Source organism: Nyctereutes procyonoides, unplaced genomic scaffold, assembly GCF_905146905.1.
Source record: "Nyctereutes procyonoides isolate TBG_1078 unplaced genomic scaffold, NYPRO_anot_genome, whole genome shotgun sequence".
Taxonomy (NCBI): domain Eukaryota; kingdom Metazoa; phylum Chordata; class Mammalia; order Carnivora; family Canidae; genus Nyctereutes; species Nyctereutes procyonoides.
This window is the reverse complement of record NW_026575107.1, coordinates 98,487-122,488: the sequence shown is the minus strand read 5'-3', so window position 1 is coordinate 122,488 and position 24,002 is coordinate 98,487. Positions and strand designations below refer to the sequence as shown.

At 43.6% G+C, this 24,002-nt stretch overlaps 2 protein-coding genes across 2 annotated transcripts in view; one reads left to right on the top strand and one right to left on the bottom strand.

Moving 5' to 3' along the window:
• Positions 1 to 516: 516 nt before the first annotated feature.
• LOC129514794 (solute carrier family 2, facilitated glucose transporter member 3-like) lies at positions 517 to 8,669 on the bottom strand (the record flags this gene model as incomplete). Its single annotated transcript, XM_055333501.1, is given in 9 exon segments — positions 517 to 787; positions 1,774 to 1,977; positions 2,429 to 2,530; positions 2,897 to 3,001; positions 5,060 to 5,247; positions 5,538 to 5,700; positions 5,990 to 6,230; positions 8,499 to 8,516; positions 8,518 to 8,669. Coding segments are annotated over 9 exon segments (1,389 nt in total), but the record flags the coding sequence as incomplete, so codon positions are not given.
• Positions 8,670 to 11,228: 2,559 nt separating this feature from the next.
• LOC129514796 (myoferlin-like) overlaps positions 11,229 to 24,002 on the top strand; it is a 31,309-nt gene continuing 18,535 nt past the window's right edge. The window contains exons 1-7 of the mRNA XM_055333504.1: positions 11,229 to 11,247; positions 12,006 to 12,082; positions 15,806 to 15,817; positions 17,215 to 17,313; positions 18,867 to 18,992; positions 20,818 to 20,973; positions 21,435 to 21,526. Coding sequence (XP_055189479.1) covers positions 11,229 to 11,247; positions 12,006 to 12,082; positions 15,806 to 15,817; positions 17,215 to 17,313; positions 18,867 to 18,992; positions 20,818 to 20,973; positions 21,435 to 21,526 — 581 coding nt within the window. The remainder of the gene's footprint in view (positions 11,248 to 12,005; positions 12,083 to 15,805; positions 15,818 to 17,214; positions 17,314 to 18,866; positions 18,993 to 20,817; positions 20,974 to 21,434; positions 21,527 to 24,002) is intronic.

Genomic DNA, 24,002 nt, shown 5'->3' with positions numbered 1-24,002 from the left:
ACCTCACTCTTATTCCCCTATTGGCCCTGGTGAGGACCTACCAGAACCCCAGGTAGGAAGAGCTGGCAATGTTGTCATATGGCAAGTGGCCAGTTCCTCCTGAAATGAAGGTAGGTTCACTTGGTCTCTTCTAAACAGAAGAGAATGTCCAAGAAATGAAACGTTTCAGGATCCCTGGGTGGCGCAGCGGTTTGGCGCCTGCCTTTGGCCCAGGACGCGATCCTGGAGACCCGGGATCGAATCCCACGTCGGGCTCCCGGTGCATGGAGCCTGCTTCTCCCTCTGCCTGTGTCTCTGCCTCTCTCTGTCTCACTGTGTGCCTATCATAAATAAATAAATTAATTAAAAAAATATATTAAAAAAAAAGAAATGAAACGTTTCAAAAGCCTTTGAAGATACAACTAACTCCAGCGTTGGGTTCTTCTGAGTGCTCATGGAGTGTGTGGGGAAGAGAAAGGAATCAAGTAGCAGCATTCAGAAACAGTCCTGGGTTACAACCTGATTCGATTTCTCCCTCATCCGGGAGAGGTGGTTTTTCCATGTTGGGAGGGAGGCGGGAAGGAGGCATGGCTTAGACAGTGGCGGTCTCCTTCACTGGCTGCATGCTGTTCATCTCCACAATGGGGCCCTTCTCCGCTCTGTTGGCATCCTGCGCCTGCCCTTCGAAGGCTCGGGTGACTTCCTCAAAAGTCCTGCCACGGGTCTCAGGGACTTTGAAGAAGGTGAAGACCAAGAAGACGATGAGGAAGCCAGTGAAAATGATAAATACATAGGCTCCTAAGTAGAACTAGTGAAAAGATACAGAAAAAGGAGTATCAGTGTAAGATCTGGTCATTGCCCAACTCCTCTCCTTCCCATCTCAATGAGCCTTTAAGGTCATGAAGTCATTAACACTAGCTAATCCAAATTGTGGATTTTAAGTGCTGGTTTGGAATCCTTTGAGACTTACCATGATCATTGTATCTAGGCAGAACTATGCCTTTGTAATCACCTCAGACTAGTGGTCTTTCAAAAGTTCCCAGTTTTGGGACGCCTGGGCTGCTCAGTGGTTTAGTGCCCACCTTCGTCCCAGGGTGTGATCCTGGAGTTGGGGGATGAGTCCCACATTGGGCTCCCTGCATGGAGCCTACTTCTCCCTCTGCCTGTGTCTCTGTCTCTCTCTCTGTGTCTTTCATGAATAAATAAATAAAATCCTCTAAAAAATTAAATAAATAAATGTTCCCAGTTTTGGGGTACCTGGCTCCCTCTGTCAGCAGAACATGCAACTCTTGATTTCTAGCTCTTGAGTTTGAGCCCCATGTTATAGGTGGAGTTTCCTTTAAAAAAATAAAAGTTCCCAGTTTTGCCTTCCTGCTTCAATCTTTTTTTACAACCATTCCTTTTTCTATAGGTCATTGAGAACAAGAAAGAAAATCTGGTTTAAAACATTTGATATCTGGGATGCCTGCGTGGCTTAGTCAGTTGAGCATCTATCTGACTCTTGGTTTCAGCTCAGGTCCTGATCTCAGGGTCGGGAGATGGAGCCCCATGTCAGGCTGTGTTCAGTGCAGTGTCTCCTTGAAATTCTCTCTCCCTCTTTCTCTGCTCCCCCTTACCCCTACCTCCACGTTTGATCTCATGCTCTCTCTAAAATAAATAAAATCTTAAAGAAAACACCAAACATGAAACACTTGACAACTAGTCCTGTGGTGTCAGTAACCAGATTTTAAACCTGTTGGCTTAGGTGAGCTGGTTTCAAAATGGACTTGGTTAGTTTTGTTTTAATTTACTTACTGCAGCAGAAGGAAAGAGCAGCCCAACCAGGAAATTGGAGGTCCAGTTGGAACAACCAGCCACTGCCATTGCAGCTGGGCGGGGTCCTTGGCTGAAGAGTTCGGCCACAATAAACCAGGGGATGGGGCCTGGGCCAATTTCAAAGAAGGCTACGAAGACCAAGATAGCCCCGATACAAACAAAGCTCATCCAATTATAGTTATCCTAAATGAGGAAGGAACAAAGGAGAGTGAGTAGTAAAGACAGCTCGGCCTGGAGAGGATCTAGCCTCCCAGAGGATAAGACTTGACAATGAAAAGCTCCCTTCTGTCCTGGGTTACAATGGAGTTAATTGGACTTAAGAGTCAAAAGCCCTGGGTTTTTGAATCCTAGCCTTGTGTTCCATCTGTATCAATTGGCACAAAAATCATTTCATCACTCATAAAATGGGAATAATTACCTTGAGATGACTTGAAGAATTAAATTACATAAGGTATTTTGCAAACTATATGTCATTTAGATAGAAGAATTCCGGCAGTTTAATTACCCATCTCTGCTGATTCACTTTTCTTAAAACTCTGGGCATGTGACTTTATGGATCTCCACCCTCATCTTCCCACCTGTGTCACAGATTCACCTGTAATCCCTCCCTTCCCTTCACTCAAAGAGCACTCACCTTTAATAACAACGAGATGGTCATAAGGATGGAACAAACAGCCATCCCTCCAAGGCCAATCATATGTAGAGTTCTCCTCCCTGCCCTTTCCACCAGAAACAGCTAAAGGAAGAAGAATAGAACATAAAATTTCAGCTTTCCCTTTCATGAAAACACTGTTTGATCTACCTGAGTCTGCCTTACCAGTAGCAGGATACTTATTAAAATCACACTTCCCCTTTTAGTTCCGAGTTAAAAGCATCCTACAGGATCCTTTTTATACCTCCCTCTTTCTCATCCCTTTTATATTTGCTTAGAGTGAAGACTCCTTATACGCATCATTCACTAGCTCTTCTTCCCCCCCAAAATGAAACAACACAAAGGTTTAAATGATAGTAGGGAAATGGCAGGACTTGAATCCCATCCTTGAACATGGCACAGTTAGAATGGCCCTCCCCCCACCCCAAACTATCACACCATCCAACTTACAGAGACAACAGTGAAGATAGTATTGACCACCCCTGCACCAATGGTGGCATAGATTGGCTCCTCAACACCTGCATCTTTGAAGATTCCTGTTGAGTAATAGAACACCTAATAGGAAACAAAAGACAACTTTGAAACCGCAGTTGTGCATAACAGTTAATAGAGAACCCTTAGAAAAATAAACTTGGGATGCCAGGGTGACTCAGCAGTTGCGCATCTGCTTTGGCCCAGGGTGTGATCCGGGGAGTGCCAGGATCGAGTCCCACATCAAGCTTCCTGCAGGGAGCCTGCTTCTCCCTCTGCCTGTGTCTCTGCCTTTCTCTCTCTCTGTCTCTCATGAATAAATAAAATCTTTAAAAAAAGAGAGGGAAAAAAAGAAAAAAGTGTCAGGAGGTTAAGGAGTCCTTTCCGGGTTTTTTTGGTTCAATTACAGGATCTTTTCTGCAAATAAATTATCTTCTGTATCTTTGTTTTTAGTTCTTTTCAATTCTAGCTACTCATTTCCATTTTTTCTTCTATGCTCATTCCTTCTGCTCATGAAGTCTCTTCCTTACCTCTATTTTATTAACTTAGATACAAAGGTTTTAGTCCCATTAATTTTTTCAATTAAGCTTTTTTGGTTCATTTTAAAGTTTTGGGTTTGTTTTTAGTAATCTCTACCCCCAATGTGGGGCTCAGACTCATACCCTGCGATCAAGAGTTATGTGCTCTTCCAACAAAGCCAACCAGCAGCAAGTTCCTCAATTATACTTCCTCAACGGACAATTCCCCTAACCCCTAAAACAGTGATAAGACCACACCAATATGTTAATTTGACAGTGAAGAAATTGAGAAATAATCTCAGCCTGCTCATGTAATCAGAAACCGAACTTGGGCTGGAATCCCTAGCTCTAGGTCCCTTCCAAGTGTTCTAGCAAATGATACCAGCTATCCTTTTAACATATACTATTAAATAAACTACTCTTTAGTATATATTATTTTTAATTATTTACTGGTCGGTGTGCTGAAATGTAAAGTTGCTATAGCTACCATAGTTAAACAGATGTCAAAATATTGGACTCAAACCTCAAAGTAACAAGGGAACAGGATCTAGATCATCTAGGTTCAGTCCCTAAGGTTTGGGCCAGGAATTTATTATTTCATCCTGTGTTTTTGCCTCTATAGCTGTATTTGTCAGACTTTTTATGTGTCTACGCTGGGATTTACCTTCTCAGGAAACAACTCTTCAAATACATATAACCTCGGATAGAAACTATGTATATTTGTATTTTCTAAAATAAGACTCTGGACGTCTGAGTGGCTCAGTGGTTGGGTCTCCCTTCGGCTCAGGGCATAATCCTGAAGTTCTGGGATCGAGTCCCACATTTGTAATGTCCTATATACTGAAAAAAGTTTGAAAGGACAAATGTTTAGAAGTTCTGAGACTAAAGGTGATGAATTTTTCGTTTATTATTTATTTTCTTAATTTTTTCCACATGGAAAACACATACTGCAGATAGAATCTTAAATAAAAACAGGGGCACCTGGCTGGCTCTTGATCTTGGGGTTCTGAGTTTGAGCCCCACAGTGGGTGCAGAGATGACTTAAATAAACTTAAAAAATGGTAAATAAATAAAAACAGGGGTATTTGGATGGTGCAGTTGGTTAAGTGTCCTACTCTTGGTTTTGGCTCAGGTGGTAATCTCAGGGTTGTGAGATTGAGCCCCATGTCGCACTCTGCACTTAGTGCAGGGTCTGCTCAAGGTTCGTTATCCCTCTGCCCCTCTCTCTAAAATAAATAAATCTTTTTCTTTTTTACGATTTTATTTATTAGAGAGAGAGAACATGAGCAGGGTGAAAGGCAGGCAGAGGGAGATGGAGAAACAGGCTCCCTGCTCAGCAGGGCACCCGATTTGGGGCTCGATCCCAGGACCCTGAGATCATGACCTGAGCTGAAGGCAGATCATTAACTGACTGAGCCACCCAGGTGCCCCTAAAATAAATCTTATAAAAAAAAACTAAGTTAAAATTGGGTAATCAACATTTTTGGAGTGGCTGCTGTGTGGCAAGCATCACTGGGGGACTCTGGCTCTGTAGATGGAACAAAGTGAGCAACTGCCTGTGCTCAGCCCCTCTAGTGAGTTAAGTGCAGTGGGCAACCCCGCTGGCCACAGAGTAGCTACTCACAGCATTGATTCCAGAGAGCTGCTGGGAGAGCTGGAGCATGATGGAAATGATAATGGGTTGTCGGTAGCTGCGCGATCTGAAGAGCTCCAGCACAGTGACTTGCTTTTCTTGTGCCATCCTAGCACTCTCATCTTTCATCTCCTGGATGTCCTGACTCACATCCTGGGTGCCCCACAATCGTTGGAGGACTGGTCAAACAAAAGATAAAGATTAGGTGCTATTCCATCTTCATTTCCCCTCTAATACAGCTGGACAAAAGCCACAGAGATGAGCTCTGGATATGGCTCATCAATTAGCATCTGTGCCTTAACCTGCTTCTCACGTCACTCTTTAGGGGTTGAAAGTTTCTGACTCGAGAGCAATCAGGGAAGTCTCCATTTGGGTTCTGAGGGGGCAAGGAAAGGAGAGGACCAAACAGATCCAATGCCCTAAACCACAACCCTAAAATCCCTACAGTCAAAGTGTGAAGGATACTCACTCTCCTTAGCATTCTCCTCTTCCTTTCTGTTAATGAGCAAAAATCTAGGGCTCTCGGGGCAAAATGGAAGGGCGGCGCTTTGCAGGACAGCTGGAATGATGGTGAAGCCCAAGAGCAGGGGCCAAAGCTCTTCAGTTCCCATGATGACTTTCAGACTGAAGATCTAGAAACCAGATCAATATGATACTGTAAAGCTCATTCTTTATATAAGCCACAAGTTGGTTAAAAAAAAAGTCAGAAAAAACACATTTCAGCAAATCATCCATTTTTTTTACAGCAGGAACAAAGTTTCTTTCTCTACCCTTCCTGCTTCTTTAGCTGTCTGTGAGCTGCAATAAGAAAAGTACCTGCAACTTCCATATAGTTGAATAGATGCAGATATTCCTGAGCTTATCTATGTCACCTCATTTAATGAGCCATGACTGAAACTCAAAGCATGAGTTCTAGAGTACCTGAGCTACCAGGATCCCGATGACGATGCCCAGCTGGTTAAGAGTGCCGAAGGCCCCCCGTAGGGCAGTGGGAGAGATCTCTCCAATGTACATGGGCAAAAAGCCTGTGCAGAGGCCGCAGAAGAGGCCAATAATCAATCGGCCCAGGATCAGCATTTCAACCGACTGCGCTATTTTGCAGAACCCCATAAGGCAGCCACCAGCGACAGCCAAGAGGTTGACCATAAGCATTGAATTGCGCCTGAAAGGTTAAATGAAGACAAGAGAAGTTAGCAAAATAGGCCTGATCTCTTTCCTCCTTTCCTTATCTCTCTACCCTTCTCCAGGTTCACAGATCTTCTCTTGTGGTCTAACTTTTCCTCTTACTATTATCAGAACATCTCTGGCTGGGATAAGATCAATGGTTTTTATACCTCTGTATGCATAAAACTCACCTAGAAAGCTTGTTTAAGTTGTCCACTAACTAACAGCATTAGCTTCAAATCTGCAAGAAATTAAAATTGTCCCACCCCATCCCAATTTACTAAATCATTAAGTCTGACTCTGGGACAGAGGCCAGCAATCTGTTCCCAAAAGCCATCTGGGTGATTGGATTCTAGCTAAGGTTTGAGAACCATTGGTACTGGGCAATCCTGATACAGCTGGTCCCTGAACACATTCAAGAGAAATTTCTGGACCAGTGCTGATCCTTTTATGCTTCTTCTTTTTTTAAAAGATTTTATTTATTCATGAGAGACACACACACAGAGGCAGAGACACAGGCAGAGGGAAAAGTAGGCTCCACGCAGGGAGCCTGACGTGGGACTCGATCCCGGGTCTCCAGGATCAGTCCCTGGGCTAAAGGCAGTGCTAAACCGCTGAGCCACCCAGGCTGCCCTCTTTTTATGCTTCTTACTGCATTTTATTATAATATAGTTGCTTGGATGCCACCAACATACTAATGAAGACTGATTTCAGACTAAAGTTTTTTTTTTTTTTTATGGGCAGAAAGTGGACAGCCTCAGCTCTCCTGGCTCCAGGCTAGCTTGTGGGGAGGCCATTTTCAATTAGTATTGATAGCCAGTATAAAATAACAAATTACTGCATCTATGTGTTAAATGTGGGAGGCAAAGCCATGGAAACAGCTAACCGAAAATGCAAGTAAGAGATTAACACTGAAAATTTACTGCAGATGTTGGGAAAAACTAGAGCTTCAGCAACTCTCCCCTTGGGTGGTCTGCTGGAATTATCCAGGGAGTTCTGAAACCCTGGCACTTTTAAAAGCTCCCAGGGAGATCCTAAATATGCAGCCAAAGAGAGCCTACTGTTAAAGGGTAAAATTTCATCCCTCATTCTGTTTTTACCTTTCTCTGCATTCCTTTCCTGGGAGACCCCACTTCCTCTATTAGGTTCTTTTGCTAATAAAATAACAATAGGAAGAAAGTCACAGGGAGTTATGGGAAAGGCACATTAAAATTTCAATGACTTGGGACACGGTTGAGCATCTGCCTTTGGCTCAGGGTGTGATCCCAGTCCAGGGAGGAGTTTCACTCACGTTGGGCTCCCTGCATGGAGCCTGCTTCTCCCTCAGCCTGTGTTTCTGCCTCTGTGTCTCTCATGAATTAATAAGCAAAATTTAAAAAATAAATTAATTAATTAAAAAAATAAAATTTCAATGACTTGAGTAGCCACATTGTGGCCTTAAAAATGCAAACACAACAAACATCAAACATTATCAAATAAAATGGGTTGCTTTAATTTTTTTATTTTTATTTATTTTTAATTTATTTTAAATATTTTATTTATTTATTCATGAGAAACACAGAGATACAAGCAGAAACACAGGCAGAGGGAGAGGCAGGCTCCATGCAGGGAGCCCGATGGGGGACTCGATCCCTGGTCTCCAGGACCACACCCTGGGCTGAAGGTGGCGCCAAACCACTGAGCCACATGGGGTACCCGCTTTAAATTTTTTTTTAAAGTTAAATTCTACTTGTGTTTCCAGAACATCTAATTAGCAACTGAAATGATTTCTTCACCAGTTATAACTGAAAATATTCTACAATGTTTTATTAAGTCAGTGTGGAATGAGAAGATTCAATGTTCTTTTTTGGGGAAAAAATGTCAGTAATTTGGCCATTATCCACATTTACCACAGGCCAAGGATTATAAAATGTTTCCTCCCAATCCTGCTTTATAAAATAATGAAAACACTTGCATGAAATCCCAAAATTTTTAAGAAAAGTAAACAACTCCTGACCTTGTAAATCAAGTATGTTTCTGGGAAATTCCATAGTGCACTTTATTAGAGACTACTGAATTAGCTTCAGTTGGACTGCAAAGGCGACTCTCTTTGATGGGCAGCATAGCTTCAAGCAGTCCTATTCAGTGCCAGTTGGCTTAGTTTACCTCAATTCGAATTGGGGATGTTTTCATTCAAATGCATCATGGCCTCCCCATCCTATTTCTCAATACCTGTTCCCAATGCAACCAGTATAGCCCCCTTCCTTACCCAGTTTCTGCTCAATACCTGCCAAAGCGGTTGACAGAGTCCAACAGAGAAGGAGCCAATCATACCACCAACAGAGAAGATGGCCCCAGACAAGGACCAGAGGGAAGTGAGTAACACTTCAGTGGGAAGGTTTTCCGATTTCTCTTCCAAGGTGTAATTGAGAAAGTCCTTTATTATCTGCAAATTAAAATGATTGGTGGGCAGTTTTTTTTTTAATAAATTAATTTTTATTGGTGTTCAATTTACCAACATACAGAATAACACCCAGTGCTCATCCCGTCAAGTGTCCCCCTCAGTGCCCGTCACCCATTCACCCCCACCCCCCGCCCTCCTCCCCTTCCACCATCCCTAGTTCATTTCCCAGAGTTAGGAGTCTTTATGTTCTGTCTCCCTTTCTGGTATTTCCCACACATTTCTTCTCCCTTCCCTTATATTCCCTTTCACTATTATTTATATTCCCCAAATGAATGAGAACATATAATGTTTGTCCTTTTCCGATTGACTTACTTCACTCAGCATAATACCTTCCAGTTCCATCCACGTTGAAGCAAATGGTGGGTATTTGTCGTTTCTAATGGCTGAGTAATATTCCATTGTATACATAAACCACATCTACTTTATCCATTTATGACTTGCCTTAGGTCACATGTTTAAGTAGATGATAGAGTAAGGCATAATACTTACCTTAGGGCTCCAAAGAAATAATAGTTAATGAATAGCACTTTGCTATTGCCTACTCAATAATGACTTATTTTTAGCTTATTATGTGCAGGGTCCATGTTCAGGGCTGGGAACTGGGTCACAACAGTGAACAAGGTAAGGTCCTAGGACCCCTGGCTATCATGAGATTAGGAGAATTGGCACACACTCATCCAACTGATCGTTGGTGCCTCAAGACCAAAACAGATGTCTTCTGCTCAAGAAGTTCTGAGCAGAACTTCTCAGTTCTGCACTGAGAAGAACAGTGCACTACTCAACCAGTTCTGTTTAATCTTCTAGAAGGTTTGGTATTGATTTTACAGAGCATCTTAAACTCATCTGTTACGTGGTTCTGAGCATGCTGTATCCCTGATTCAGAGAAGAGGAAAAAATAAAATCCACAATCACACTGGGCACAAAAAGCCTACATGAGTTTACCCAGAAATTTCCCATGCAGAGCGTTTTGTGTTGAATTGATAGTACCTAAAACAGCAACACTTTTTATAACAACAAGGATTACTGTAACTGCAGCATTGTTTTATTTGGGGTTACTAAATGGAGAGAAACTGTTATCCTAGCATTTTTCCTAGTGCTTTCATGGGACAAGGATCTTTGATCCAAATATGTGAAATCACAAATTCTGCGACCTTTCTCTGGCCTCAAGTGTGGATCTATTGGTGTCTGTTGGTCAGGGGGGTGGGCAGGTTGGGTTTCAAGCAGAGGTCTCCAGTTAGGGACTGTAGGTAATTAATGTGAAGTGTGGTCAAGATTTCAGAGAGCTCTTCAAAGAGGGAAATCCTTAAGGAGTATGAGGCAAGGCATGGTGGGGGGCAGGGAGCATAATGTTCCCAAGACCAGAATCTATTATTTTAGAGCAATCTGGTCCTTTCTTAAAACCAATAATAGATTAAGACTTGAGGAATGTATTTGGCTGGCCTAATGTTGGAAGCATACAGAATAATGTTTTCCTCCTGTCCTTGAGGCTGTTGCCGAGAGGCTGGTAAAGCAGAGAACTGGTAAGAAGGAACTTGTATACAGTTGTGTTACTGCTTGCCTGCCCGACTGGCTGTCACCTTCTGTGTCGTGGCAGTTGTTAGAGGTTTTGAGGGAGCCCATCTTGGAAATGCAGAGAGTGCTGATAGATATAGGGGCTTCTACTTGGATGTAAAATAACTTAGCGTAGCAACTGGAGTATCATAGATGTTCAGTACTTGTCGGTCTCCCCAGCCTCCCCAGTGGCACCCTGATCTTTTCCAACATTCGTTGAGCATTTACTCTGCTCTGGCCTCTGGTATGTCAAAACACAAGCTTTAGGGTCAAACAGCCCCAGGTCACCTACTTCCACTTCCTCTGTGTTTAACCTGAGGCAACTAACTTGCATTCTCTTAGCCTCGGTTAGTTTAGCCTTTATAATGGGGGATAACAGTGCATAGTCTACAGGATTATTGAGGAATTAAATGAGATAAAATACATAAAACACTTAACCCACAGCCTGGCACATAGTACCTACCTAAAAAAAAATGTGTTTTCCCTCCCCTGCTTTATGGCCTTCCTGGGTGGGTTAAACAGAAAGTTCTTTTGGCTTGGCAGTTCCTTCCAGCTTGGTGCCAGCCTCCTGTTGAATGTGCTATCTACCCAGTGCTGTCTGCCATAAAGAGTGTCCACATCCCATACCCACACCCCTGCCCTGGAGCTGAGGCTTTGGTGGAACCAAACTGGGTGGGCCCAGGGGCTACCCTTGAGTTCTTGCTCTAATTCCAAAGCCGAGAGCCACAAATACAGTTGATCCTTGAACAACAGCCGGGGTTAGGGGTGCTGACCTCCTGCAGCCAGAAATCCATGTCCAGCTTTGACTTCCCTAAAGCTTAACTACCAATAGCTTCCTGTTGACTGGAAGGCTTAAATAGCAATGGCATAAACAGTCCATTAACACATATTTTGTATGTTGCATGTATTATATACGGTATTCTTACAATGAAGTAAACTGAAGAGAAGAAAACATTAAGAAAATCACAAAGAAGAGAAGATACATGTACAGTACTGTACGATATGGAAAAAAAATCCACATGTAAGTGGACCCACACAGTGTTCAAACCTGTGTTGTTCAAGGGTCAGCCGTATTCTGGGAATTGCTTAAAGCCAGGGTGATGCCTTTTCCCTGTGTACACATTATGGGAACTGGCGCTGAATGAGCCTTTGCAACTTCAGACCTGAAATGTGCAACTATTCACCCTGCTTTGCTTTTGTGTCTTGGGAACAGATTCTTTTTTTAATTTACTTTATGATAGTCACAGAGAGAGAGAGAGGCAGAGACACAGGCAGAGGGAGAAGCAGGCTCCATGCACCGGGAGCCCAACGTGGGATTCGATCCGGGTCTCCAGGATCGAGCCCTGGGCCAAAGGCAGGCGCCAAACCGCTGCGCCACCCAGGGATCCCTTGGGAACAGATTCTAAGAAACAGAGGAAACAGAGGCTTCTTTAGATGTAGGTTCCCTTCCCCCACACACACATCCTCTAAAGACAGGTATTGACACCATTCTTTTTTGAGCACTTCCTATGTACAGGTACTGGGCTAATTGTCCAAGACAAGAGAAAAAAATGGGCCACATCATTCCTTAAAAATGTCTAACCCTACATCACGTTTTGGGGAAAGTGATGAATCACTGGGTCACCTTCTCCATTCAGGTGCGGTCCTCTCTTACTCAGTAAATCCCACCCACGCATAAACTCTGCCTTCCCACTGTGACTGCTGAACTTGAACTTGGACTAGAATGTTCACTACCGTATTTTTCTAAGCATCTTAGGTGAGAAATTGTTTGTCTTGCAGCCTCCCTCCTATCTACCCCACCCTGCCGGGATGTCATTATCGAAATAGAAGACACCAAACCATTACTGGCTTCGAAGGTAGGTTTCAGAACTAATCATTGGATAATGTCAGTTTTATTTTCCAGGTGCTTAGACATTGGGTATATTAATCAAACAATCATTCAATGCAATTAAAAACCAGTTTGTCGAGAAGATAATAGAATAAAGAATCCAATTCTTACACTCATCAATAGTTAAGATGACATTGCGTAGACTAGTGTCCTCTGCCCTGGGTCACCCAAGATGCTTAAAATAATACCCAGACCAGGCCCTACCTACACGAGGAAGACGGGTCTAGTAGACATCAGTATATTTTAAAAATCTCTCCATGCAATTCTAATGTGCAGGCAGGTCTGAGAACCATTGGTGTGGACAGCCTGAATGATACCATTTGCTAGAAAGAGAAATTTCAAGAGACAGTTTGTAACACAGAACATTCAGAAGAGGGACACACAAAGCAGAGCAGGTTTTTTTTCTCCACATGAAGGAGAAGTGTCATGGATTTTTAATGACCCAATTTGTCCGAGTATGGGGTATCTTAGATTTTTATACTCACTCTGGTTTTGAAGTGAAGAAATTGGTGGTGATGCTCACTCAGGACCCTATTTTAGAACCATTCCAGCCAATTCTACAAGAAGGAAAGGGAAAAAAAATTTAAAGGTCTCAGTCCAGAAAAAAAAAAAACATCAAATATCTCTCTGTTTGTGTTGGCATTTAGGATGGACTTTCACAGCATGTTTTAATGTGCATACTGGCCAAAGAATGCACATGATTGCACTTTAATATGTTATGTCCATAAACAGTGCCTTTTAAAAAATTCACTTCCTTCCCACTTCATTAAGCTCACTAACAACTGGACCATATTAAATGTGGTCTCCACAGCCAGCACTGCATAGCAGTGTATCTGATTCTGTTCCCTGGGAATCCTCCACAGTCACAAATGACAATACCAAATTTGCAAAACTACCACATTCACTTTGTAAACGACCTCACATATTCCCAACAAAACAGTAGTGGTCTAGAGAGAAATTAAGTATTGTATACTTAAGACCCTTTATGTACATTTTCACAACTGCTCTGGAAAAAAGCAGTTTAAGATCCTGTTCTATCATCTGTCTCCAGTTTCCCTACTTCATTGTCAAACAATTCTTTTTCACACCTGCTGCCTACACAGTAGCCCTACATGGAGTGGGGGATCAAGAGGAACGAGGCCAATCTATGCCGATAATCTCACTCATTTCTTAGTAATAGTTAACAGACGACTGGGTTACTGCAGCAACACATTGTAAAAGTTGAGTTTACATCCTGGTATCTGAGTTACAGCCTAACAGCTTTCTGAGGTTTCAGTGACCCACAGTCAGTAGCAGGTCAAGTGGTCGGGAAGCAGATCATCAGAAGGTCACTGACAGAAGCCTAACACTGCGTCACAATCCTTACATCATCCGCCTCACATCATCTCACACGTAGGCATTTTGTCATCTCACATCATCATGAGAAGGGCAAGTTCAGCACAATAAGATATTTTGAAAGAGACCCCACATCCACATAACTTACTACACTCTATTAAAATTGTTATATTTTATTATTAGTTATTGTTGATCGCTTACTGTGCCTAATTTATGAATTAAACTTTATGGTAAGTATGTATGTATAGGACAAAACATTGTATGTGCAGGGTTCCATACTCCCCACAGTTTTGGGCATCAGTTACAGGTCTTGAGAGGTATGCCCTGCAGATAAGAGGGGAGCACTATATGGAGAATGACTTTAATTCAGCTTGCTCTGCTAACACCTCGCTGAGGTCCACGTGTTAAGAATGGCTGATTGGAACCTCCCCTAAAAAACTGGCTCTGCCTATTCATCAGGGAAGACAGTACACATCTCTGCAAAGTTGAATGAACCAAGTTGAGCTTTGGAAGAGCCGATAACCAGCTTGCTGATGGGCATACATTACATGTACACGTGATGTATGTTTAATGGACATCTGTTACCACTAACACAATCTGGGTAAATTGAGAGAGAGAGTCAAAGCTCACTGTACTGTGGATGCATGCTGGAGGCTCGAGCTTTGGGTGACAGTCTCATGCTCACAGAAACTCACACCGTTACTGTGAGAACCGTGGGAGTTCTGAAGTGGGCTCAGCACTACCACCAGAAAGGTGAGAAATAAGTACTTGGGACAACCTGGTAAGTGCTTGCCAGGTCACATGGACATTCCTACATGGCCATTTCAACCAATACCTTCCAATTCCAGTGCTTAAGCAGTTTGTCAACAGCACTCAGCAAAATGGCTTCTCCAACGACAGTGCATGTATGTATGATAAGGGAATGCATGAGGCTGCTTGGGACTGGGGGAATCTTGGTCTGAAGACTTTCATTCTCCTTTCAGATTCCTTCTAATACTAGATTTTGGAGTGAAAGGTGATCTTTAAACAAATATGATTGTTTTAAGCCTAAGGGAGACTCTTACTGTGTAGATACCATAAAGCAAGTTACTTTGGTTGCTCCTGTTAACTTTTCTGCATGAACTATTGAGCAGACAGGTGTGAATAAATTCTCCCATATTAATCCTAACTTTTAAAATCAGGCATTTGTTTTGGGTTGTGCTTTCTAAATCACAAGCTATTCTTTTCTTTGAAATGATTTCAAATTGCTGAAAATAGATGTGAATAAACCAACTTTAAAAATCTTTTTTTAAAAAAATTCATGAACCATTTGGAATGTGAATGCACTTTGGGCATCAAACTCCTCTCTCCAAAATCTCAATTTGGCTGTGATTGAACCTTTAATCCTGCTTTGGGATGAATCTAATATAAGGAATTATTACATCTGTCTGTCTCTCTGCCTCTCTTGGCAGTTCTGTGTGCTGAATAAACGTCACCCAGAGAACAGTGAGGGCACTTACAGAGGAAGCCCGGGGCCACCTCATACAACAGCTGTAGGGAGTGCCTGTAATGAGTTGTTCTCTCCTCACATGAAACATGAACTTTAAGTTAGGATTTCAGGAAAGGGGTCGAGATAGCAATCCCTCAGACCTCCCCTGAGAGTGAACTTGGGTGATGCACTGGGCAGGCATGAGGCAAACATTCAAGCCCCACATCCTAGTTCACCATTCTCTCATCTCTTGGATGTGCCTTGAGATCAGAGTTGGATTCTCCATGCAGAAGCTCAAATGGAAGCATTTGACCACGAGAAACTTGACATCTGAGAACAATTTTGATGGACAGATCTGTATCTGGGATTATAACAGAAGCATGGGGAGAAAGCAAGGAAAGGTTCCTATATGATGAAATTGCAGCCATACTAGACCCGAATATCTCATGACAGGAGTGTTGGAAGGGATAAGAATTAAGCCAAGTTGAGGAATACTTTAGGAGCTAAATGAAATGAAAAGTTTAGGGTAGGCAGATGAGCAGCTGCACTACCAGGCACCCCCACCCCACCCCTCCTGTCTTGGGACCACTGTGCTGGCAGACAATGAGATTCTCTAACTCTTGAAAACATGGGATGTGGTTAGCTGCCTCCAGCCTTTTCATTCTAGTTTTGTTGATAATTCATTTACACATTTTCAGAGACGAAACCAATAAGGTGTGTTTAATTATGAGGTCATCTTGAATACTTTAAAAAATTCATCAAAAATGTTGACAATATAAGGCATACATGAAAGTTAATTTCTCCTTCTCTCTTTCTCTTCAAACCTAATGCTCCTGGGGTCTACATATCCATGTGACTTTATATGGTTTGCCCTCTTCCTGTACACAGCTGACAGAAAAGGTAACTATTATACATGCTTTGCTAGATTTAAGATTCATTTTAGATTTTCTGCCTACAGTGGATATGTGAAGAAACTTTTTTTAATCCAGGCTGGGCTGGGTTACTAACTATAAAGGGGAAATAATTGTGTGTGTATGTATGTGTGTGTACATACATATGGTACACAGATAAGATATAGCTTTTCTCGAGTGTTCCTTCCCTGCCTCCACCCCACCAGACTGAATAAGCAATGAGTGCATCTGATGAGGCTCTATTCTTGTCAAATGTGTGAGTGGAATTTTAACAGCCTTTTATAAACTATAGGCTTCTGCAGTTACAAAATGTTTTACGAGTGATTCTGATATGTTGTCCCTTCTGTGCAACCACGCACCACCCATTTAAACCAGAGGTTCTGAACACTGGCCACATGTTGGAATCACCTGGGGAATTTATGGAAGCATACTAGATGCCCAGGACTCACCCAGGCTCATTGGATTAAAATCTCCAAGGATGGGTTAGGAGCCACTGGTCTAAAGGACCTAGAATGCCTCCCTGCTTTTGTTTCACATTTTATCATTTTTTATAGATTTATTATTTGGAAAAGAGAGCATGAGCAGAGGGAGGTGCAGAGAGAGAGGGAGACAAGCAGACTCCCTGCTGAGTGAGGAGCCAGATGTGAAGCTTGATCCCAGGACCCCAAGACCATGACCTGAGCCAAAACGAAGAGTTGGATGCTTAACTGACTGAGCCACCCAGGACCCCACATTTTATCATTTTCAAAGCTCTTTCTCTAATGATCTTACTTGATTTCCCAAACAACTCTCTGGGGCAGATGGAGACAGGTAGTGTTATTATCCCACTCAGTAGATGAAGAAATTGAGGCTCAGAGATATCAGACAACTTGTCCAAGCTGGCACGGCTTGTAACATGAGGCTGTATGTGGCTTATAATATAAAGGATGTGACTTGAACTAGAGCCAGTTTTTCCATCTCTCAGCTTAGTTTTGTTTTATAATGCATTGCTGGCTAAAAAGGTTAAAGAAATGTAATAGTAGAAAACATAAATGGGAATTTAATTTATTTGTATATACAAATACCAAAACAACAGCATAAAAAATAAAATGAAACTAACGAATAGGTTGTGTTCATAGGATGTAAGAAATCATCTAGTATAGCTGTCAACATTAGAGCCAAACACGTTTCATTGGCTGCCAACGATGATCATTTCACCTCCAGCTTCTGGGTAGAAGAATCGTGGATGCTGAGTCCATTGTGCATATAAACAAAAATGCTATAACGTTCCCTGTTTCAAGTTTAGAAGTATCTATTTCTCTTACCTATTACATATGGGGTTTCTGCATTGATTGGAAATTTACATCAACACTAAAGATGTTTCCATTTGGATGTGTCTTTCATTAGGAGGAAGAAATCGTTGACTGGTGGAGTAAATTTTATGCTTCCACAGGAGAACATGAAAAATGTGGACAATGTGTTCAGAAAGGATATTCGAAACTCAAGGTACCTGAGCCTATGCTGTTGTGGGTGAAGGATCAGCATCCATTAAAACAGACCAAAAAGTCCAATGGAGGGTGCTGATGGGGAAGGGCCAGGAGCACCCCTGGCTTCCTGGAGCGTCCTCTTGTAATGGGCTTTGGCTTTGCCAGGGTTCCATGAGCTTAAGGACAGGTCTTATATGAATCTCACTTTGGGGCAGGGGGCTGATGGAGGGTTGGGAACGGGTTGGCACCACACTAATTAGGCCAACAATTATCCGGTTTGACCCAGGGAATCCTAAAAGCCATACTCTTGGAGAATAGCATGAAATGTCAACATTTCTCATTCTGTCCTCCAAATGGGCATCATGCCTCATTCTGTCCTCCAAATGGGCATCCATTTCATTAGCTGAAATTTTTATTGTTACATGAGTGTAACATTCCATCACAAATGTTCCATGCAATCGTGGGTGCATGTTTCCAGGGGAAGGCAAACTGTTGAGCTAGGCAGATCTGGCTATCTGTGATTTCCCGGGCCAATGTTTTGAGTTTCAAATTCCTCATTCCAATTTTTAGATTGTAATTAATGCACTTAAGTAGAAGCAAATGTTAAAGTTTTCCGAACATTGCATGGGGAAAGAATCTTTAAAATGAGAAATATGTAGCCATTAAAATGATTTTCCCCATCAAAGTAGAAAACCCCCACCTATTTTCATGTTATCATCATAACATCTCAGTGCAGCTTAAGAAACACCAGCATGTAAGAACCACCAATTTAGAAAAATGATCAAACTGGTCAAGTAGGTCAGTCCCAAATCTACCCTCCTTCCTCTTTCTCATTCTTGGTCTTCCTCTTCTTCTGTTTTTTTTTTTTTTTTTTTTTTTTTTTTTACAGAGGTATAGTTTACATATAATATTCTATTCAATGTGTTGTGATAATTATATACATCTATGTAAACCACCCCCTAAAACAGGGCAGAGAACATTTCCATTACCAGGGTGAACTCCTTTGCACCCTTTTCCAGCCAATAATCCATACTCCCCCATCTCTCCTGGAGTCAGCTGATCTGGTTTCATCACCATGGATTGCTTTTGCCTGTTTTTATACTCCATATAAATGAGCTCATACTATATGTATTTTATGTGTGTTTGGCTTTTTTAGCCCAATACTGTCATTCTGAGATCCATCCTGCTGTCCTGTGTATCAGTAGTTTGTCCCTTCTTACTACTGAGCAGTAAGTGGTCCATTGTATGGATAGACTGCAGCGTGGGTATCCATTCTCCTAATGGTGAAGCTGCTTCAGACCTTCTCGTACCATGTGGACATGTTTACATTTTTCTTGGATAAAAACTTAGGAATTTAGTCTCTGCATCATAGAATAGCTGGATATTTAACTTGATAAGAAACTGCCAGATGTTTTCCCCAAGTGGTTGTACCATTCTATACTTGGACCAGCAATGTGAGGGTTCCAGTTGCTCCATCAACATCCCCATGCCCACTTGGTATTGTCAGTCTTTTTGATTTTAGACTCTACCTGTATTTTAATGAGAAATTAAGAATCTGTTGATGGTTTTCAGATATATGATTGTGAACTAGAGGATGTAACAGAATTTGAAGGCCTGACAGACTTCTCAGATACTTTTAAGCTGTATCGAGGCAAATCAGATGAAAATGAAGATCCCTCTGTGGTAGGAGAGTTTAAGGTGAGTAAAATGTGGGATTTTGTGCTGTTTCAAATCCACCTTTCATTCTTTATAGACTTAGGATAAAGAACAACCAGCCTCTGGGGCAGGGACCTGTCCTCTGACATCTGGAGGACGCTAGAAGCTAATGACAAGAAAAGGGCCCCTGGGGTTGAGGGTGGAACCTTCCAAGCCAGTCTGTTCCTGTCTCTCGCCCTGCCCCTGCCATCCAAGCCTGAGTCCTGCAGCTTGAGCTTCTCCAAGCCCTCATCTCTCTTCCCTATATCCTGCCTCCTCCCAGGCTTTCTGCAGGTGACCTGCAGCAGCTTCCAGATCTCTCGTCCTCACCACCTTTCTGTCCACTCCAGTTTATTCCCCATGCAGCCAAATCTAATCCTGTTTCTTAACTACTGAAAGATGTTGGGTTTCCAGAGCTCAAGTCTCCACTCCTTCCTGAGGCGGAGCTGGACTTTCACAAGCCACTCAGCTCCCAGGCCCCCTCGCCCTGCTGCTCAGGACCTCTCCCAAGCCCCAGACACACCTTGTCCCCTCACAACTTGGAGCCTTGGGACAGGCTCTTCTGCCTTCCTCTTTGTGGTTGGACAAACTCCTACTCATCCCTTTCAAGGCCAGCTCAAGTGTCACATTCTTTGTGAAGTGTTCCCTGATTGCTTCTGGCGGATTGACTCACTCCTGCTCTGGGCTCCCACAGGTCTGGTTCCAGCCACCATTAAAGCACCTTTCACATCGCACGTATGGGCTTTCGTTATGGCCCCACCCTCTGATTGCAGGTGGCAAATCCAGGCAGCGGTGCTGCTACTTCCTAATCCTTTCCAGTAGCAGACATCGCTAACCTATCAGGGCATTCTACCCTAGCCATACTCTCAACATCCTGTAGCTTCCCAGCAAGCAATCCAAGAAGGCCTGAGAGTCCAGCCTATTTCACATCCCTGTGCCAGACTGGGCTCCTTGAGCTTCTTTTGGGATTCCCAATACCTGGCACATAGTACAATCAGTGCTTACTTCACACTGCTTTGCTGAATGAGTGTAGCTGGAACTAAGACCTACATGGTTTGAATCCAACTTGAGTGCTGGTTTCAGGATAAAGTATATGGCATGTCAAGCTGGCCTGATGGCTCCCTCATTCAAAAAAACACTTGTTGTACCCTGGCAACATGCCTAGCCATGTGTTAGGTCTTGGAGACAGAGTGATGAGCAAGACATAATTCCCACCCTCAGGAAGCTCCCAGTCTCATGAAGAATGCAGACAATAAATAGACAAGTAGAGGCAGAGGTCAGTGCTGCAACAGGGGTGAGGGCAGCTTAGAAGAGCAAGTTAGGAGACGTATCCAACCCAATCAGGGAACTTTCCTGGAAGAGGTGACACTTTTTAGTTGAGACCTGAGGGATGAACAGGAGCTTTCCTGGGGGCTGGGAGGCTTACTGGGGTGACGCCAGAAAAGGTAATCATCCTTTGTACTTTACTGGGTTTAAAATGTAATCACGTTTATTCCTATCTTCAGAACACGTGCAGTTTCACTCCTCACCACCTCTTTTGCCAACGTACCGATCCAACACTTGCCTAGATCTGTGCCTGGTCTCCCTGCTTCACCCTGCCCTTTCTCTCCCCTATGATCAGTTCAATAATTACTTTATCATCATTTCACACTCCCCACTGGAATTATGCGAAGTGTAATAAACATTGTTTCTTTCCCAAAAGGCAGCCCTCGTGACCCAACCCCATGGCCCCTGTGGCTGCCCTGGAGTGTACACGGTCGGGAAGGCAGGAACTTCCTGCCCAGACTACCATGGTCCTTGGGAGGACATCTGTGTGTCTTTCTCTTAGGGTTCCTTTAGAATCCACTCTCTGCCGGATGACCCCAGCGTGCCGGCCCCTCCCAGGCAGTTTTGGGAATTACCTGACAGCGTCCCACAGGAATGCACGGTTAGGATTCACATTGTTCAAGGCTTAGAGCTCCAGCCCCAGGACAACAGTGGCCTGGTAAGAGTTTGGGTGTGGGGCCTTCTCCTGTAGCAAGATAGTTACAGTCATCAGCCCCAATAATTGTCATGTTCTTTCTTTTGGGGCATCTGTTATCTCACTAGAGGAAAGATACTCTATCCAAACAATGTATTCGGGGGGATTGTCCCAATGGGGATTTATCTGAGAGCTTGAAGGGGCTTTGAATCCTCTGGTTCATGCTTCTCATTTTACAGATGTAACCTCAGCATTTGCTGGGTCCCTTCTCCCTGCCTCTACCTTTTCACCCCACGCCACTTCTCTGAAGGCAGCTGGCTGTGTGCCCCCCACAGGGGCACGTTGCTCAGACCTCGGCCGAGATGAGAGCGCCACAGCCACCAGCTTTTCATCACTGTGGGTGTGGAGGCTCACCTGAGTCCCAGAAACCGCCTTGAACTTGCACCTCATGGTCACATAGCATGCCATCTGTTTTGTCTCCGCAGTGTGACCCTTATATAAAAATAACACTGGGCAAAAAAGCAATAGAAGATCGAGACCACTATATCCCCAACACCCTCAACCCAGTTTTCGGCAGGTATGAACATTTCTAAATGTTTTCTGTCATTCATTTCTCATGGCTTAGCTGGTAAGGATGTGACATGTGCCAAGCACTGTTCTAGGCTCTGAAACTGTGACCATGAGTTAGATATTCTAAGCAGCAGAGCAGGTAGTAAGTGCCATGAGGAAAATAAAGCCAAGTCACGAGATGGGCTTCTCTGAGAGAAATTTGCTCCGAGCCAGGGAGGTCAAGGGAGCAGGGGGGCTGGGGGAGGGATGGCACAAACCCCAGAAGTCCAGGAAGTTTATGAGCTCTAGGCGAGGAGGACGAGCGGAGTGCTTCCCTATAGCAACGTGTTCATTCTCTCTCCCTGAATCCAGTCTGGGCCCTGTCCTCTGGGACATTCTGATTCCACCTTTTCCATGTATTAATGACCCTGTTGGCAAAGCTAAGGAGGGGGTCAGATGCCTTCTGTTCCTCAAGACTCTTGAAAAAGCTGTCGTTTCTTCATTGTTGCCACTTTATACTTGTTTCTGGGCTGTCACACTGACCTCATCAAGGGAAAGAGATCCTCCTCCAGGGAAAGGCAAATCCAGGTCACCTCTAAATGGGACCCATATTGTTTAGTTACAAACTGCATCCACATTTAATGATAGCTAACATTTGCTGAACTTTTAACTGAGTGCACGCACTCTGCTGAGCCGTTTATGTGAAACATCTCAAAAACGTCACAACTTTGAGATGCAATTGTTCATCCCCATTTGATAACAGAAGAAACTGAGGCATACGGTGAACCAGTACCTCATGTGCTTGGCTTGTAAAAGGCAGACTCGGGATGCGCACCCAGGCCACCCGACCTCAGGGGCTGTGTGGTATCCACACTAGGCTCTCAGTGGCTGCCACCATGTCATTTTCATGTCCATGTCCAGCCTATCAGCAGGGCAGGGCCAAGGTCAGCAGCCCCACATTATGAATGAGGGAAACACAGTGCCAGAAATCTGTCGACAGAGCTAGTCCATGCTAGGGCCAAGATTTAGGTAGTAATTCCTGACCAAGCCCCAGGCCTTTCCAACACCCTTCATAATGCTTCATATCCATGGCAAAGCCATCATGTGTAGAAGAAATGTTCTTTCTGCTGTTATTTCCCAGAACCTTGCCAAACGGGAGAATACTTTGTTCTTATTTGATGTGTAGCCTATAGTTTAGTTACTGGCTTTATTATCTTACCCATCCTCTCCTTTTCTACTCATGTTTGTTGGTTTGTGTCCTTATGCATTCTCTCCTGTGTGCATGCATGTGTGCACACGCGCGCACACACACACACCTTGAAGTCTGTCACTCAGAGTCTTTAAGGTTCACACATACTCTTCTCCCTCATACATGCTCACATCCTGTGACATACATGCACACAGAACCTCGTGTTCACTCAGATCCTGGGCACATGCATTCACACACCTGCACACAAGCACACACACACACACACACACGCACACACACACCTCTGCTGCACACCCCAAAGCTGCGTGCTGGGGCCAGGGAATGGAAGTAATCCTCTGGCATGGCAATATGATCATTTTCCTTTTCTTCCGCTGATCCAGCCCTGAGGTCTAGACAGGAAAAGGCACGCAGGGCAGGAAGGAGGGCTCCATGTGAGGGAGACAGGGAAGCAGGGGAAAGCCAGCTTTTATGGGAGAAAGATGGCCCTGTCTGTATTGCATGTCTCAGAGGAGCCAAGCACAGGCTTAAGTGGCAGGAAAAGTCCTGCTCAGAGACACCCTGGGAGGAAATGATGCTGTCAGGCTCTGCCAAGCCAATCCATGCCTGGTGTATATGCAGATTCTCTCCTCCCCAAGGAGATGTTGGCTTTGCAGCCTCTTGGATGGCTGTTGGTCCCTGGCTCAGTCTTAGGGGGTGACTTTCTTTTCAGCAGAGACCCTGAGGGGTGCTAGGATAGGAATTCAGAAAGGAGCAACCTTTCCTATGTGCTCAGCCATCATTCAGCATATTCCTGTCACATCATAGCAACATCCAGATCAGAATTCAACAGAATGTATGTCTTCTATAGAATGTTAATTGGTATTCTAGGAAAAAAGTATTCCTTCATCAAACCAAGACACTCAGGTTGAAGATGACTGCAGGACTTCTCAGAGCCTTTAGTTTGACCAGAGGGACTCCAAAAACAGTGGTTCTCAACCATATTTGACCAAGGAATTCTTTTTCTCAAGGAACATGTCATATATTCTAGTTTAGAATCCAGTTCTAAAAATGTGATATTATGGGGCATGTGTAGATACAGGGCTTCATGTATGGTCATGATTCATTTGCCTTTTCTCATGTGGCTACCTGCCTCTCCATGCCCCTTCCTGGCCACAGCCATCTAGAGAAGCCCCTGAGAAGTTTGCTTCCAGGGCCCCAGTGGTTCACACCCTTCTGCTGAAATGGATTAACATTCCTGGCTTTGGGGGCAGGAACTAGTCCACACACCAGAGTGCAAGGAGAAGGGAGGAGGCCT